We start from the raw sequence: 14,908 nt of genomic DNA on the forward strand, positions 1-14,908 counted from the left end.
GGCTAGACTTAACCGACTTGAGTAATAAAATTTACTACCATGTAATACAGCCAGGAGGGTAGGTTTTACAATTTCGTTGTTTCTGTTTTTCTTCTTCCCTGTAACTTTATGTGTAGCATTTAATACAAACAAACATTAGGGTATAAAGACTCTGATTAAAATAATCAAATCCTCTTGTCGATCAAGTTAGCTCATGCTCATGAGTCATGCCATTAAATTCTTGTTTTGTTTAATTTATCTTCAGTTCCCTCTATATGTCTGTGTGTTGGGGGGAATTAAATTAAACTCAATTAATTTTGCGTTATCAATTTAATATAATATATTTGTTGCCTCTGAGCCATATTTTCGGGACAAAACACACTATGAAGTGTCATTCATCTACACTAGTTATGGTAGAGATGCTCTACCGTGAAGCACAAATGATAATTATAAGATTATAACAATAAGTGTAAATTTAATATTTATGTTTATGATTGTACGGTTATCAACAGTATTTTACCGTGAATCAATTTCAACATTACTGAACTAAAAAATAAATTGAATAAAACAAAAATTTACCAATTTGATTTAACTCATTTATTTTCTCAGCCTTATAATCATATATGGCTGCATCATCATAATGTTCGTCACATCTTTTTGCTATTATATTTATTTCGCATTTTCCTATTTTTGTTTTGACACATTCAAATCACGCGGAAAACTTTTAATTGCTTAGAAGCAAATTTATTGACTTGTCATATTTAGATAAGATTCTTTTTATAAAATTGAATGCCTAATAGTGGAAAAAAAGACAAGTTTCCATAAGTTCTCGTCATCCATTCATGCAAATTTGCAAATAAAGTGCTTTCCAGGGCAAAATCACACACCGATCAAATTAGATTTCCCATTGAAAGACTAACAAAGGGGAAAGGGAAGAAAGAAATCAACGGCTGTGATTTTGTCATATTGGATTCAGTTTTCTTCTTCACCAGCACTTAATTCTGGCCCGCTTAGAAGTTAGAACCTTCGGTTCAGGGTGTGTATGTTCGTCTTCGTCAGCTCTCCGATTCTCTCAAAAAACCACCCAATCAGCGGACTCTGTTTATGCTACTCGGTCCACGGGTCTGCCATGCGCACTTAAACCCACAAGGCGCCACGTGTCCAACACGGCATTTAAGTAAAACAACAACCAACTGAGGATGCCCATTTGTCACTGAAATTACCCAATTACCCCTACGTAGGCAAAACAAAATGGTAAAAAATGGCAGTGCATGAGGACAATGTGTACACTAAACAACAGAAGATAGAAAACCACCATCGCTTTTTCTTTTTTTTTAAATTAATTAACATAAAAAAATAAAATAACGGCAAGAAAAGTAGCAAAAGACAAAATGAAAAGTACTTTGTAAACAAAAGGAAGCGAAAAAGAAAAACAAAAAAAAAAAACAAAAGAAAATAGAAACATTCACTATAGAAGACATTATGACCGAAATTGAAGCTTCCTAATTAGAAAATCCACGTCGCAGATCATGAACTTCGCTTGGATGATTTTCACTTTCCAATTGTGATTCTAAAAATCTAACGTCGGTAGATTATTTCCCTTTTGTGTGCCGTGATGTTGCATATAATTCCCCAACTAATTTTTCAGCTCGACCTGTTTAACTCTACTCTCTGAGCAGAGCTTTCTCTCTCTCTCTCTCTCCCTGTCTGTCTGTCTCAGTCTCTCTCTCTCTGACTCAAAAATTCTCTTATTTTATCGTTTTCTCGCCGTAGATCTCTCTCTGTTTTATTATTATACTCTATCGTGTTTCTTGCTACTTCAAAAGAAAAAAAATTCCGGGGATCATCAGATCCGTGTTGGAGATTTTGTACCGTCCGATGTGTGGACTTTGATTGAGTCTCGATCGGACGAGAAGCCGGTGCTGGATTCCTTACGATGGGGCAGTGTTACGGTAAGACCATCCCAACAACTGAAAATGACGCCACAACGAGCGCAACCACAACGACTATGGTCGTATCCGCCAATCAAAATCAAACGCCGTTACCGCCGTCAACTCCAGGTAACGGTTCCATGCCGGTGAAGAATACCCCGGGACGGTCCTCTCACCCGAGCCCCTGGCCGAGTCCTTATCCTCACGGCGTTTCGGCCAGTCCACTGCCTGCCGGCGTCTCTCCGTCTCCGGCTAGAGCGTCGACGCCGAGGAGATTTTTTAGAAGGCCGTTCCCTCCGCCATCTCCGGCGAAACACATTAAGGCGTCTTTAGCTAAGCGACTTGGCGGTGGGAAGCCAAAAGAAAGTACGATTCCCGAAGAGCGAGGAACCGAACCGGAGCAGTCGCTCGACAAGAGCTTCGGGTACAACAAGAATTTTGGGGCTAAGTATGAGCTTGGAAAGGAAGTAGGGCGAGGCCATTTTGGTCATACTTGCTCTGCTAGAGGTAAAAAGGGTGAGCTCAAGGATCAGCAAGTTGCTGTCAAGATAATATCTAAAGCCAAGGTACAATACAATGCTACTGTCCATTTGTTTTTCAGTTCAATTTTCTTATTCAATTATTTGAAAATATTGCTCCCGTTGTTATTGTACGGGCTTGTAGACATTGATTTAGTTTGTTAAATACGCTGTTTGGTTCTTGTTTGGGGATTTAACTATTTTTACAGCAAAAATATGGTGCGCTTTTATCAATGTGATTATCAGGTTGTATCAGAAGTGAAAACTATGTATGCAAATGACTGGTTCTGATACCAATAGTAGACTAGTCTGTTTAGGATATATTTGATTGTGCTTGAATTTCCTGTTTCAGATATTTGTCTCTAGTTTTAAAATTTTTTGGAACAATGATGGATGAAAGTTTAGAAGTTTATGCCTGCTGTTAGAAGCTCTAGAATCATCAATTGTGATCAATAATGATAATAATGTTGACACCACAAACATTAGCACTTTTGTCTGAATCTGAGAAATTAACGGCACCTCTGGTAAATCCAAGATTTCTGCAACTCCCAATATGTCATACCTTAAATAGCTTCTGAAGAGTTCCTTGTCTCCTTAAATGAGCCATAGCCTTATGTGCTTAGGAAGAAATATACTGATAAGAATATTAAATGAGAAAAAAGCTAGGAGTGGTTTGATGAATAACTGGTATACGTGGAGATCTTTTTGTTCGGACAAATGCTATGTAACTTTATCCATGTTGCCAACTTTTGGGGCACATGGTGGCAGTGTGAATAATTTTAGATGAACAAACTTAAATAAATTGACTGGTATATAAATTGATGACAATCAAAGCTGTTGTTGGCTTGACAAGGATATCTTTTGCCTAAAAGTGTAAGGGCGACTGGCAGCTTGTTATTCAATGTGGAGATATTACAGAGCTTACTCTGTTTCAAGTGTGCTACTCAGCAGTATCTTTTTGTCACTGAAATGGCAAGTTCAAACATGAAGATCGGAACCCTGTTTGGTTTTAGAGGTCCGATTTTGACCTGCGTTACCTGAAGAGAATATAGGGCTTGGATTCAAAGACGTTTGATAATGAATGGTTTAATGTGCTATGGCAATATAGACATGTTGCTTCATGATATGCACATGGTCAAGTGTTGCAGACACAGCAAAAAAAAGCCTTGTTCAGTAGTGTGGATCTAAACAGCCCCAACCCCCCCGGGGCGATCATTATCTAATTGTACTAGTTTACAAACGGAATTGTGATAGAACCATTTTTCTTGCCTGTTGACCATCCCTGAAGTATGACATATTGTTCACCTTAAATGATTGCATCTCGTATTTGTTTTGAAGTCCCTTTTCTTTTTCCTTTGTCATTTATTTTGTAAGTTAAAGCATCTTTCATAAGCACCTTGCCGGATGGGTTCTTTTGAAATTTACTCAGGTTCTTTCTGACAAACCTGGACAGTAGATGTGAAAGGGAAAAAGTTGAATGCATCTTGGGAATTCATTAATGTCTATTACTGAGCATGTGGTATCCTAGGGGAAAAAACATATGAAATGGATCTATACTACACTAGATTAGTTCGTGCACTATTTTTCTCATTTAAGATGTAGCTGACTGTTATAGTTAAGAGGTGGGTTGCCATGGAGCTTTAATACAAACAGGCAAATAATTGAAAATAGTATGTATGCTAAGTAGTGTAAGCAAACTAGATGCCAGGTTTAACAAGGTTAGTTAGTTCCTTTTTTAAGAATAAAGAAATGATGACCTGGAACTCATTAGTTCACCCTAAAGAAAAAGGTTCCTTAAGCACCTGAGATGCTTCATATGGTGTATATTTCTATCTGATGTGATTCGTATCGTGTTGACACATTGGTGAAATTCTTCCTAAAGAAAAAGGTTGTTATCCAAAGTGCCTTATCTCATTGGTAGTGAGCATCTGATGGAAGTGGAAGGAAAAGAATAAGATTGAGTAAAAGTAAAGAATAAGCACATTACTTCTTCCACAACATTTTGGCTTATTATCGTAGTTGGTGAAAAATAAGAGCCTCTAGTTATCTAAGATACATTTTCAGGTAAAAGTGTAAAACAAGATAACTAACTAGTTTTGATGGATAATTATATTGGTAGGTTCTATGCTTTGTAGCTGCAGCCTAACATAATAAGATGTTATTCAAGTGGTCACTATTTCAATTTATTCGTAAGTTGAAAGAAGCACAAATTGGAGCTTGTCATGTGTTGTCGTAGTATTCCGTTCTAGACGGAAGCTGCAGTTGCTAAGTTGGAAATTATGGCATAATCACGTATGACATTGTAAACTATTTCAAACTCAGTAGATCTAGATTGACATTTTTCCAAATTAATAAAGATGCATACCGGGGCTGCATTTTTTTTTTTAAATTTCGTTGAGGTGGCTGAGATTGAATTGGCTATAACCTTATTAGTACATTGTGGTTTGTGGATCTCTTGATGATGCTTTGGGTGCATCTTTCTTGCAATACCTAGGTTATGGAGTTTATTGTTTTCTACATTTCGAGATTATACTGTACAAATTTGTGTTAGATGCTAGGGGGAGAATGTACTATAATGACATGTCTCAGCCTGATTGCAATACATGGCAGCATAAAATGGATGCTGTTTGCTTGTTTCTGAGTGATGATGTTGCTTGATGCACAGTTGTCAACCTTTCACTTATATATCGCATATTTTACTACCAGATTATTAGCTTCATAATGCTTGAAAGAGTTATTGGCCATCTATATAATAACCATATAATGAGTTATTGGCCAACCATACACGAACCAATAAATATTTACCTAAACTTCGCTTTCATTTCTCTCAATATTTCAAATGGAGAGATGTTATGGACCTAAAATATACTCATCGTTGTAAATAAATGAGAATCATGATACAATATTTATGGCATAACTTTCATAGTTAATTGGAAAAAAAAAAAATTCGTGTTTCATAGTTTGCACGACTCAAAAGGCATCCCTACCCAAAGCTGATCCTTGCTATCCGATTGTGAAATTCAGATAGTCTCTCACTGATTGCTATAAACCCTGCTTTGTGTTTTCGCACGTTAGTGTCATACAGCTTGGGTACTGTTGTTGGTTTTTATTGAATTCCCTTTTACTCAAAATCCTGGAATACATATACGGATCTTGTCATCAATTTATTAAAATTTTACCCTTTTTGGGCAACTCGGAAGTTGTGCCTCTTCTACTTAATGGTAATCAATGATTTATTAATGTGTGCATATATCAGTAAATGTAGACATTAATGATGTTTTCCATCTAACATTGCATTTCTTACACCAGCCAAATCTATGAAATGTTTTGTTTCTCTTTTCAAATTTATTAATAATTGCTTGTTGATACCGCAACATCTTTACTTTAATTATTTGGCAGATGACGACAGCAATATCAATTGAGGATGTGCGGAGGGAGGTGAAAATATTGAAAGCATTGTCAGGACATAAGCATCTAGTCAAATTCTGTGATGCTTGTGAGGATGTGAACAATGTGTACATAGTCATGGAGTATGTCATTTCTTTTCTTCTATCTGAAGTTAGCTACAGATATATTATCTAACAACGTTAGGATCTCATTTTCTTGGTTGCCACAATTTATTTAGTAGCAATCTTTACAAAGTTTATTTTTCCTCTTGGCAGATTGTGTGAGGGTGGAGAACTTCTAGATAGAATTTTAGCAAGGTACAAATGTTCGTTGCATTTTATTTCAGTCTTATAATATCTGAAGTAATCTATAAGAGTGATGTATATAACATGGACATCTAAAGCACCGAACCATCATCTTGGATGGAGCTATTTGCTAAACTTGATTCAAATACCATTATAAATGGGATATATCAGATTTTAGATTTACAATTGCCCTTGATCATATTTCTCTTTCAGTGATGATGTAGTTAGCACTTTGTGTATTCTATGACTGCATTGAAGAACTACTTGCAAATTATATTCTAAACATAATGAACCAACTCAGCTTCTATGAACAAGAAAATGGGCATGTGTATAATTGAAATTGTAACATTCAAATTCTTAGGTGATTTTTTTTCTACTGCAGGGGGGGAAGGTACACAGAAGAGGATGCAAAAGCTATAGTTGTGCAAATTCTAAGTGTGGTTGCCTTTTGCCATCTTCAAGGCGTCGTACACCGTGACTTAAAGCCAGAGGTCTTTATGTGATTCATTCTTAAGTTACTCGAATTGTGACACTTGGGCTTTTGTTGCTCTCTATTTAGCATGTGTGGTGGGGTTGGAGGGTGTGCAAAGAGGTCGTGTGTTGTGTCTCATTTCCCTCACTCTATTTAATAAATTTTTATTGATACCTTTCACATGTTTGTAACAGAATTTTCTTTTTACTTCTGGACGTGATGATGCTGATATGAGGCTTATTGATTTTGGTCTCTCTGACTTTATCAGACCAGGTAGTAATTGAAGTTCACAACTTCTCTCTATGCACGTGTCACATTATCTCCTTTCCGTCATAAATTACGTAAGTGGGAAGTTAAATCTACTAATAGGCTTACTAGTTTTCCTGTCTAGAGGGACAGTGTCCAAATGACAATTTGTCAGAGGGATAATTTTGGATCAGTGGTCTGGCTCCTTTGTGGGCCATGATTATGGAAATTTTAGTTTACCAAACTTGGATTCGCCCAGAGGTTGGATCTAATATTGGATGACGAATATGGTATGTGGCACTACGGAACTATTGGCATATCTAACTTATCTTTTGAGGTCAAAGAGGAAGAAACAATAAAAAATGGGAATTATCAGCATTAGCAATTTAGTTAATGGATTCCAGGGCATGCACCGTTGTTGTGATATTGCTGATTCATACTACCAGAGTGCATTTGCAATCTCTTTTACCTAATATTAGTCAGTTGAAGCCTGAAAATCCTTTTTAACTTTTTACTTTTTACTACGTATATGCAGATGAAAGACTTAATGATATTGTTGGTAGTGCATACTATGTTGCACCTGAAGTCTTGCATAGGTCCTATAGTCTGGAAGCAGATATATGGAGCATAGGTGTGATCAGCTATATCTTGTTATGTGGAAGCCGGCCCTTCTGGGCACGGACGGAATCAGGAATTTTCCGAGCAGTGCTAAGATCGGATCCCAATTTTGACGATCTACCCTGGCCTTCTGTCTCTCCTGAGGCTAAGGACTTTGTAAAAAGACTCCTGAACAAGGACTATAGGAAAAGAATGACTGCCGTTCAAGCTCTAAGTAAGTTGGTGGTTCCTATATTGTCTTTTAAGATAGTATGCAGGTATTGAATGATTGGTCGTATATTTAGATTTGCAACTTCATCATCGCCGTCATCTTTATTTCCTTATAAATTATTGGATTCTTCTTATCTGTAAATATAATATATATTTAAATGGTAAGTTGATAAACATAGCCTCCCAAACTCCATGCAAAAATGGGGACTATTTGAGAAGCTGCTTGGTTGTTTCTATGGTATTGTTTTCAAATATTATGCATAGCTGGTGTGACTGCTTACAAGACAGCTATTGCAATTATACCTTTGTGGAGTGTTTCAAATCTGAGATATTTTTAAATTTATCTACGTTTTATTTTTAGCATAATATTGCTCGCTCATGTACCAAGTGGAATTGGTTTTAATACTAATAAAAGCAATTGTACAACTGTAGCTCACCCATGGTTGCGTGATGATAGTCGTCCAGTACCTTTGGATATATTGATCTTCAAGTTGGTAAAGTCATACCTTCATGCTACACCTTTCAAACGTGCGGCACTAAAGGTATCATTCTTGCATAATCATACTATTCACACTCCTTTTCTTCTTACTGGGTGTTGTGGGGAGGAGGGAGTATTTTCTTTATGTGTAATAATCACCTAATCCTGTTGACCATTATATGACAAAGCGACTCTTGACCTATTGTATTGTTTAACAAAATGAATGATATTTCATTCAGCTACGTGTCCATGCTCTTGTAATTTTCATAAAAATATTTGCTGATTTAAGTGGCATGCTTATTGTATATAATTTTGAGAGCCTTAGCATTTCCCACTGAGATTTTTTAGAACAGGCGACATTATAATTTCTAATCACAAATTTATGTAGGGTTTCTTAGTTGTTTTCATGATAAATAAAATCTCAATTTTCCTACAGAGCTAACCCTTGAGTTTCTTATGAAAATAATATGGAAATAACCTGAGTTGCTATCATTGAAAGGTCTTTATATTAATTGGTTATCTGGAGCTTTTGGGTTAACATTTTGCTTCGTGGGGCTGAAGTTTGAAAGTTAGAGCAAATAGATTGTCTAGTGCACTCACCTCTCTGTTAATACTTTGTGCTTGCAGGCTCTTTCAAAAGCATTGACTGAGGATGAGTTGGTGTATCTTAGAGCTCAGTTTAGGTTGTTGGAACCAAACAAAGATGGGAGCGTATCTCTTGAAAATTTCAGAATGGTAATCTGCTCATCTATAATATTTTCTTTTTCCAGTCTAGAGTGGTTTATGAAATATGGAAGAAATTGGTTGAATGGCTTATTTGCATACCATTATTTTAATGGTCTTTCATTTTTTTCATCTGGAAGTTAAAAGAAATATGTAGTCATCGGAATTTTCTTTTGCAGGTGCTAGGGCGAAATGCAACTGATGCCATGAGAGAATCAAGGGTTCCTGATGTTCTTAGTTCAGTAAGGCATCTTATAATTTTTCAATTTTTACCACAATTTAGTTTTCTTTTTTTTTTTTGGGGGGGGGGGGAGGATCTCTATACATGAAAGCAATTTTCCTTCATCATTAATAGATGGTTTGAAATATACTTGATTTCATTATCCGCATCTAGAGAAGTTTTTAACTTACTTTGATCGAGTTCCTTTTGTCTATCTGCGTGTTGTGAATTTATTTATTTATTTTTTAATGATATTGCTGAAATATTTGGTTTTCTATGTATTTGAATTATCTACATCTCACTCTGGTCCATTGATTTACAGATGGAATCTCTTGCTTATAGGAAGATGTATTTTGAAGAGTTTTGCGCCGCTGCAATCAGCACGCATCAATTGGAGGCCCTTGAAGGGTGGGAACAGATAGCTTCCACTGCTTTCGAGTATTTTGAGGAGGAGGGCAACCGAGTCATTTCAATAGAGGAATTGGCAAGGGTATACTCATTTATTTCAAAATTATTGAAGTCCCACTTTTTTTGACTGATGTATTATTATTATTCATCATGTATATGTTTATTATTCATCTCCATTTGTTTTAACTCATTACTGCAGGAATTGAATGTTGGCCCTTCAGCTTATTCGTTTCTCAAAGATTGGATTAGAAACTCGGACGGAAAACTTAGTTTACATGGATATACAAAATTTTTACATGGTGTGACCCTCCGTAGCTCAAACACAAGACACCATTAGTTTTTAGCTTTTGACATATAGTTTCTTTAAAAATTCATGCGTTTGGAGAACTTGGGGGTTTGTTTTTTTCTTCCGGGGAGAGGGGGTACAGAAAGATGTGCATAAATATGAATGATAGTCAAAGTCAGTTATGAGAATGTTGAGGCAAATTTACATTGAAAATTTTCTTCTTTGCTCATGCCCTATTTTTTGCAAACCATATATAGATTATGGTTTTGAGTTCAATTTGTGATTATTTGGTTAATATGTGGATGCCGGATGGTTAAAGGCGGCACAACAGCTGCTTTCAGTTTTTTCTGTTGCTGTACCTGCTGTACATTATTATTATTACAGTATTACTTATTAGGCCTTCATCCTAAATTGCATATCATGTGGAATTATACTTGTTATTTCAACGCCCACAAATCTATGGGACGATTTTGTACGAATTTTGGAAACTACAGCATACAGTGAAGGTTGTTTAGATCCCAAGCCTTATACTGTATGCATATAAAAGTTATTATTGTTATTATTAATTTTTTCTTTTGAAAAAATATATCAAGAGTATTCCAAACAAAGACCACCAAAAATATTTCTATACAATTGTTGATGGATGTTTGAATCGACAACAGGATAGATCAACTTCTAACTGTTTGTTTCTTTAATAACAATTCTGATGCAGATGAGAAGGAAGAGAATTTTAAAGTTTTTAACAAGTTACTAGTGATCAATTATTTCAATGAAGTGAATTCTAGGTTGCTTATTAGTTATTTTTCAGTATTCATCGACTCAGCGAGATGTGACCGAGTTAGCGGTTAGGGAATCAATCAATCAACTTTGAATTTAGTTTAGTTTATCCTTAAAGAATAATCTAAAAACATCACATCCTGCATCGTTTCCGTCGAGAACAGTTCATATTGATTGTATTAAAACACACACAACTTTTATTAATCTTGCTAATTATCGCTCTTCTACTTGAATGATTAAAATTTGATATCCTGTGATTAGGATGATGATGGGCTTCAGAGTAAGGACCTCCATGGACATATACGCATGCGGCACACAATGCTAGTAAGTAGTGATAATGTCAACACAGTAAAATTCCAACATCTAAGAGCAGGTCCAGGTCCGAGGCAATCGCAATGGTCGGCCACTTGATTCTTTCGGAATTTGGGAATGAAAGCGGGGTGGGTCTAAGTTGACTTCCCGCGAGTTTTCTTTTCGCATGAATCAAGACTGCTATATATATATATATGTATATATGGGGAAGCATCATTACATAAGCTTCATTAAATTTGTTGTTGCACAAATTAAATTGGAGCAGTCCACTTTTAGGAAGTATTATTAAATATGAAGCGGACTCTTCTTTCTGGATCAAAAACATCCCATTTGTTAGCTTTACAATATCATCCAAGAACTGCGGCCTGCCTAACCAGGCATAATGAAATGATGAATGTTTCCATAAATGGGGAGTAATGACTAATGACATGAAACGTGAATCCAAATAATTAAATTGTTCTAAGTTTTCACTTATAGAACTATATATAAAGAGAGAGAGAGAGGAAGCGCGAGTGTGTGTGTTTTATAGTCTCTAATATTTGCTTACATTTATCCATGTTAGGGAATATTATTAATCTAAATTATCATAATGTGCTTATTTAAATTGTTTTGCTGCCGTGCTTCCCACGCATTATTAAAAGTCGATATCATCATGACCATCTCATTAATGATCATGAGAGCATAGTCTAACCAATTTTATTCAAGTGATTTTCCTACATTTAAATTACATTTTATATTGATTAATATCATGAATCTTACAAAGAAGTCTATTTCTGATCTGAATTTATTTTTAACAAAAATACAAAAATTCATGTAGGTAATTAATAGATAAAAGTATAATAATAATAGTTAAATCTCCGCACCAAATTATCAATAATTAATAAGTGACCTAAATTCTTAAAATTTCATATCATAAGAGAGAGGATTTTAATCCAACTTGGGTGACAAAAATAAAAAGATATTATAAGTAAAAAGTGGGCCGAGAGCCAGACGGCAACTGCTGCCATTATTGATGCAAGTCAGTGTTGCCAAATGGATTAAACAAGTCGACCCTTGCAACTGCACCGTTGACTTGCTACGCCGAAATATATAACCCTAAGTCCGTCTAATGACCACTCAGATCTTCAAAATGATAAATGGGATATGGTGGAGCCTGGATGAACGCAGCACTTGTATATATCTGGACTGTGCTTATCTATTGGTAAGAAAATTCAGAACTTCGCCTGTTGGAATTGGTCATTGAGTAATCCAATGTTGAATTCATTGAAGTTTATGTTTAGTTGCCGTTCATGTCACAAGTCACAATCAGGGTCTGAAAATAACTGGAATGTTTAAATGTTTATTTATTAAATCATTTTCGATAGTGATTGAATTCTTATCTTAATATTGTAGTCGTATCTTTTCAAGATAGAGGAATCTAAAAATAGCAAATTACACATACCCTCTGTGTCACTGAATGCTTTTCTGTGACTGAGGCATTAATACGCAGGCTGAATAACGCAATTGCAGCTGGATTGCCTTGCGATTACAATGGCATGGCAGCATGCAGGCTGGATTAATTGCCTTGTTGTTTGTATTCCCAGTTTTTTGGCTCCCATTCGCTGACGTATCTTTTCGGTCACAGATTGAGTTGCAGTTGTAAAACTGGTAATTGCCCAAAAGGAGATTCTTAACACCAGTCGATGCGTCCGAAAAAAACTTATTTTAAAGCTAAAGAGAAAAAATCTAAAGCATTAATAAAATAGAGAAAAGTAAAGCGAAGGGCGTCACAGCCTTACCAAAAAAAAAAAAAAAATTGGAATACAAATTAATTATACCACATGCATCACTTATGATTTGCAACATGATAGTGTCTTGACTTGGATAAATTCTACAACTAATGCGCTTTAATAATAAACCACTCTTTTTCCTAGCTATAAACGCAAAAAATTATTATTGTTAGAGCCCACTGCCCACCCTGACATTATGCTTGTTAAACTATATATTTACATACACATGCAAGTCGAGATTCACCTTAAAAAAAAAAAAAACCCCGTATATAATGATGATGGGCTTATAGCCAATAGAACTCAGAAAGTTCAAGATTTATATATTCCGTAGAAACGAATTTAGTTTACATATAATATTGGAACTTGGGAGCGGCCAAAACTCAAATACTAGAGTTTAATTCAATTCATGGCCTCATGGGCAGTGTATAATTAATTCACAATCACAGCTATAATAAAGCTTGAAGTTGTTTTGTTGCCAAATACTAGCTTCGTTTTTTTAATAGCTAATCATCCCTTCACTTATTGGCTAATAATACTTTGATATCGCAGATTCCTAATATATTTGCATGACTTATAATTTACAGCTCATTATGATCTTCCATATATGCATGCATATCTTCTGTAATATCCTTATACGTGTTGTGTCAATCCGGATCGAGAGCACCCACGGCCGCTGTTATTTTTAAGTACCGCATTACACATACATCTAATTAATCTATATGAATTATCAATGTTCATCTTTTTCTCATTGCCTTAATTTTTACCCACATAAAGAATTGGAAAACAACATTAATGGCTGCTTCTTTTAAAGAGTTGATTTTGTGTCTGTTTTTCATGACATCAGTAGTACTGTTCATTCCCGCTTATTCTCTTCCAAAAAAATTCACAACCTCATACTTCGATGAAGCGTTTTCGAGGCTTTATGGAGATCAAAACTTGATCGTCCTCAAAGAAGGCAAGTCAGTCCGAATCTCACTCGATGAACACACCGGCTGTGGCTTCAAATCCAGAAGCACCTATCAATACGCATTCTTCAGTACTTCCGTTAAACTACCTGCGGCTAATTACACAGCAGGAGTTGTTGTCACGTTTTACACCTCAAACGGTGACGTTTACAAGGATTCTCACGACGAACTTGATTTCGAGTTCTTGGGACATGCTAACAATGGTAGTTGGGTGCTGCAAACAAATCTCTATGGCAATGGAAGCATTGGGAGAGGCCGTGAAGAGAGGTATAGTCTTCCCTTTGACCCATCGGAAAATTTCCATAATTATAGTATTCTTTGGACCGAAAAAACGACGGTGTTTTATGTGGATTATGTACCCATTCGAGTGACACAAAAAGTTGAAGCCATGGCAGGGGACTATCCATCTAAGCCTATGTCTTTGTACGCCACAATATGGAACGGGTCTGATTGGGCGACGGGTGGAGGCAAATACAAAGTTGATTACGCATATGCCCCTTTTGTTTCTCAGTATTCCAATTTTGTCCTCCAAGCGTGCTCAAACTCAGACTGTGATGACAGTTTAACCACAGAGGAAAGGAACAAGATGAAGGAATTTCGGAGCAAGTACGTGACTTACTCTTATTGCGTGGACAGTAAGAGATATCCAATTCCTCTACCCGAGTGCAAGAACGATTCATTTTAATTTTATGTTACATCGTGAACCAATTTGTTTCTTTATTTTTTAAAAATAAAAATCAATTATTCGTTTGTAACAGTTAAAATTATTATATTTTATTGTTTTAATTAAAAGAAAAAAACGATTACATAAATGTTTTCACATGTTATGGTGTTAATTTATTGTGTAATTAAAAAAAAAATCTTACTTTTACATACTTAAATGATGTAAGATTAATTGGAATGTGATGAATAGTTATACCTTAAAAATTAAGAAGAGTTTGTGTGAAAGATTGTGTTAATTTATTTGTACATTAATTTTTAAAGATTTTATTAGACTTGCTCCCTCAAATAACATAGGCAATTAGTAGCCAATGAGATATTAATGGTTATTTTCTGGCTTTTCTAGGCTTGCTTACTCAAATAATATTGGGCAATTAGTATCCCACCGAGATATTATAGGTTTATTTTCTGGGTTTTTTTCTTTTGCTCCTTCCAAATGTGATCATCTCCATCAATTACGGGTTTTCCTAGTAAGTATTAATTATTACACTCGGGGGACCGAAGTATATTAAGGGCCAATTAGGGGCAGATGTTTTGAAGTTTTCCACCAATAAAACAATTAATTAAAAAAAAAAAAAAATCCC

The 14,908-nt window shown here is 35.6% G+C and overlaps 2 protein-coding genes across 2 annotated transcripts; both read left to right on the forward strand.

Moving 5' to 3' along the window:
* Positions 1-1,421: 1,421 nt before the first annotated feature.
* LOC18047050 (CDPK-related kinase 3) lies at positions 1,422-10,216 on the forward strand. Its single transcript, XM_006444703.2, has 11 exons — positions 1,422-2,476; positions 5,828-5,958; positions 6,091-6,132; positions 6,503-6,611; positions 6,787-6,865; positions 7,374-7,670; positions 8,099-8,208; positions 8,772-8,879; positions 9,047-9,109; positions 9,410-9,577; positions 9,695-10,216. The coding sequence occupies exons 1-11, from the start codon at positions 1,916-1,918 to the stop codon at positions 9,830-9,832; spliced, it is 1,806 nt and encodes a 601-aa protein (XP_006444766.1). The 5' UTR covers positions 1,422-1,915; the 3' UTR covers positions 9,833-10,216.
* A 3,215-nt stretch (positions 10,217-13,431) lies between these two features.
* LOC18047051 (probable xyloglucan endotransglucosylase/hydrolase protein 28) lies at positions 13,432-14,289 on the forward strand. Its single transcript, XM_006444704.2, has one exon. The coding sequence runs from the start codon at positions 13,432-13,434 to the stop codon at positions 14,287-14,289; it is 858 nt and encodes a 285-aa protein (XP_006444767.2).
* The last annotated feature ends 619 nt before the right edge of the window (positions 14,290-14,908 follow it).

The sequence above is a fragment of the Citrus clementina genome, unplaced genomic scaffold, assembly GCF_000493195.1.
Source record: "Citrus clementina cultivar Clemenules unplaced genomic scaffold, Citrus_clementina_v1.0 scaffold_3, whole genome shotgun sequence".
Classification (NCBI taxonomy): Eukaryota; Viridiplantae; Streptophyta; class Magnoliopsida; order Sapindales; family Rutaceae; genus Citrus; species Citrus x clementina.

Excerpts from the sequence above, each read along its gene's own strand:
- LOC18047050 (XM_006444703.2), top strand. The coding sequence starts at position 1,916 with ATGGGGCAGTGTTACGGTAAGACCATCCCAACAACTGAAAATGACGCC. Across the intron at positions 5,959-6,090 it reads AATGTGTACATAGTCATGGA|ATTGTGTGAGGGTGGAGAAC; the intron begins GTATGTCATTTC and ends TCCTCTTGGCAG. Across the intron at positions 8,880-9,046 it reads CTCTTGAAAATTTCAGAATG|GTGCTAGGGCGAAATGCAAC; the intron begins GTAATCTGCTCA and ends TTTCTTTTGCAG.
- LOC18047051 (XM_006444704.2), top strand. The coding sequence starts at position 13,432 with ATGGCTGCTTCTTTTAAAGAGTTGATTTTGTGTCTGTTTTTCATGACA.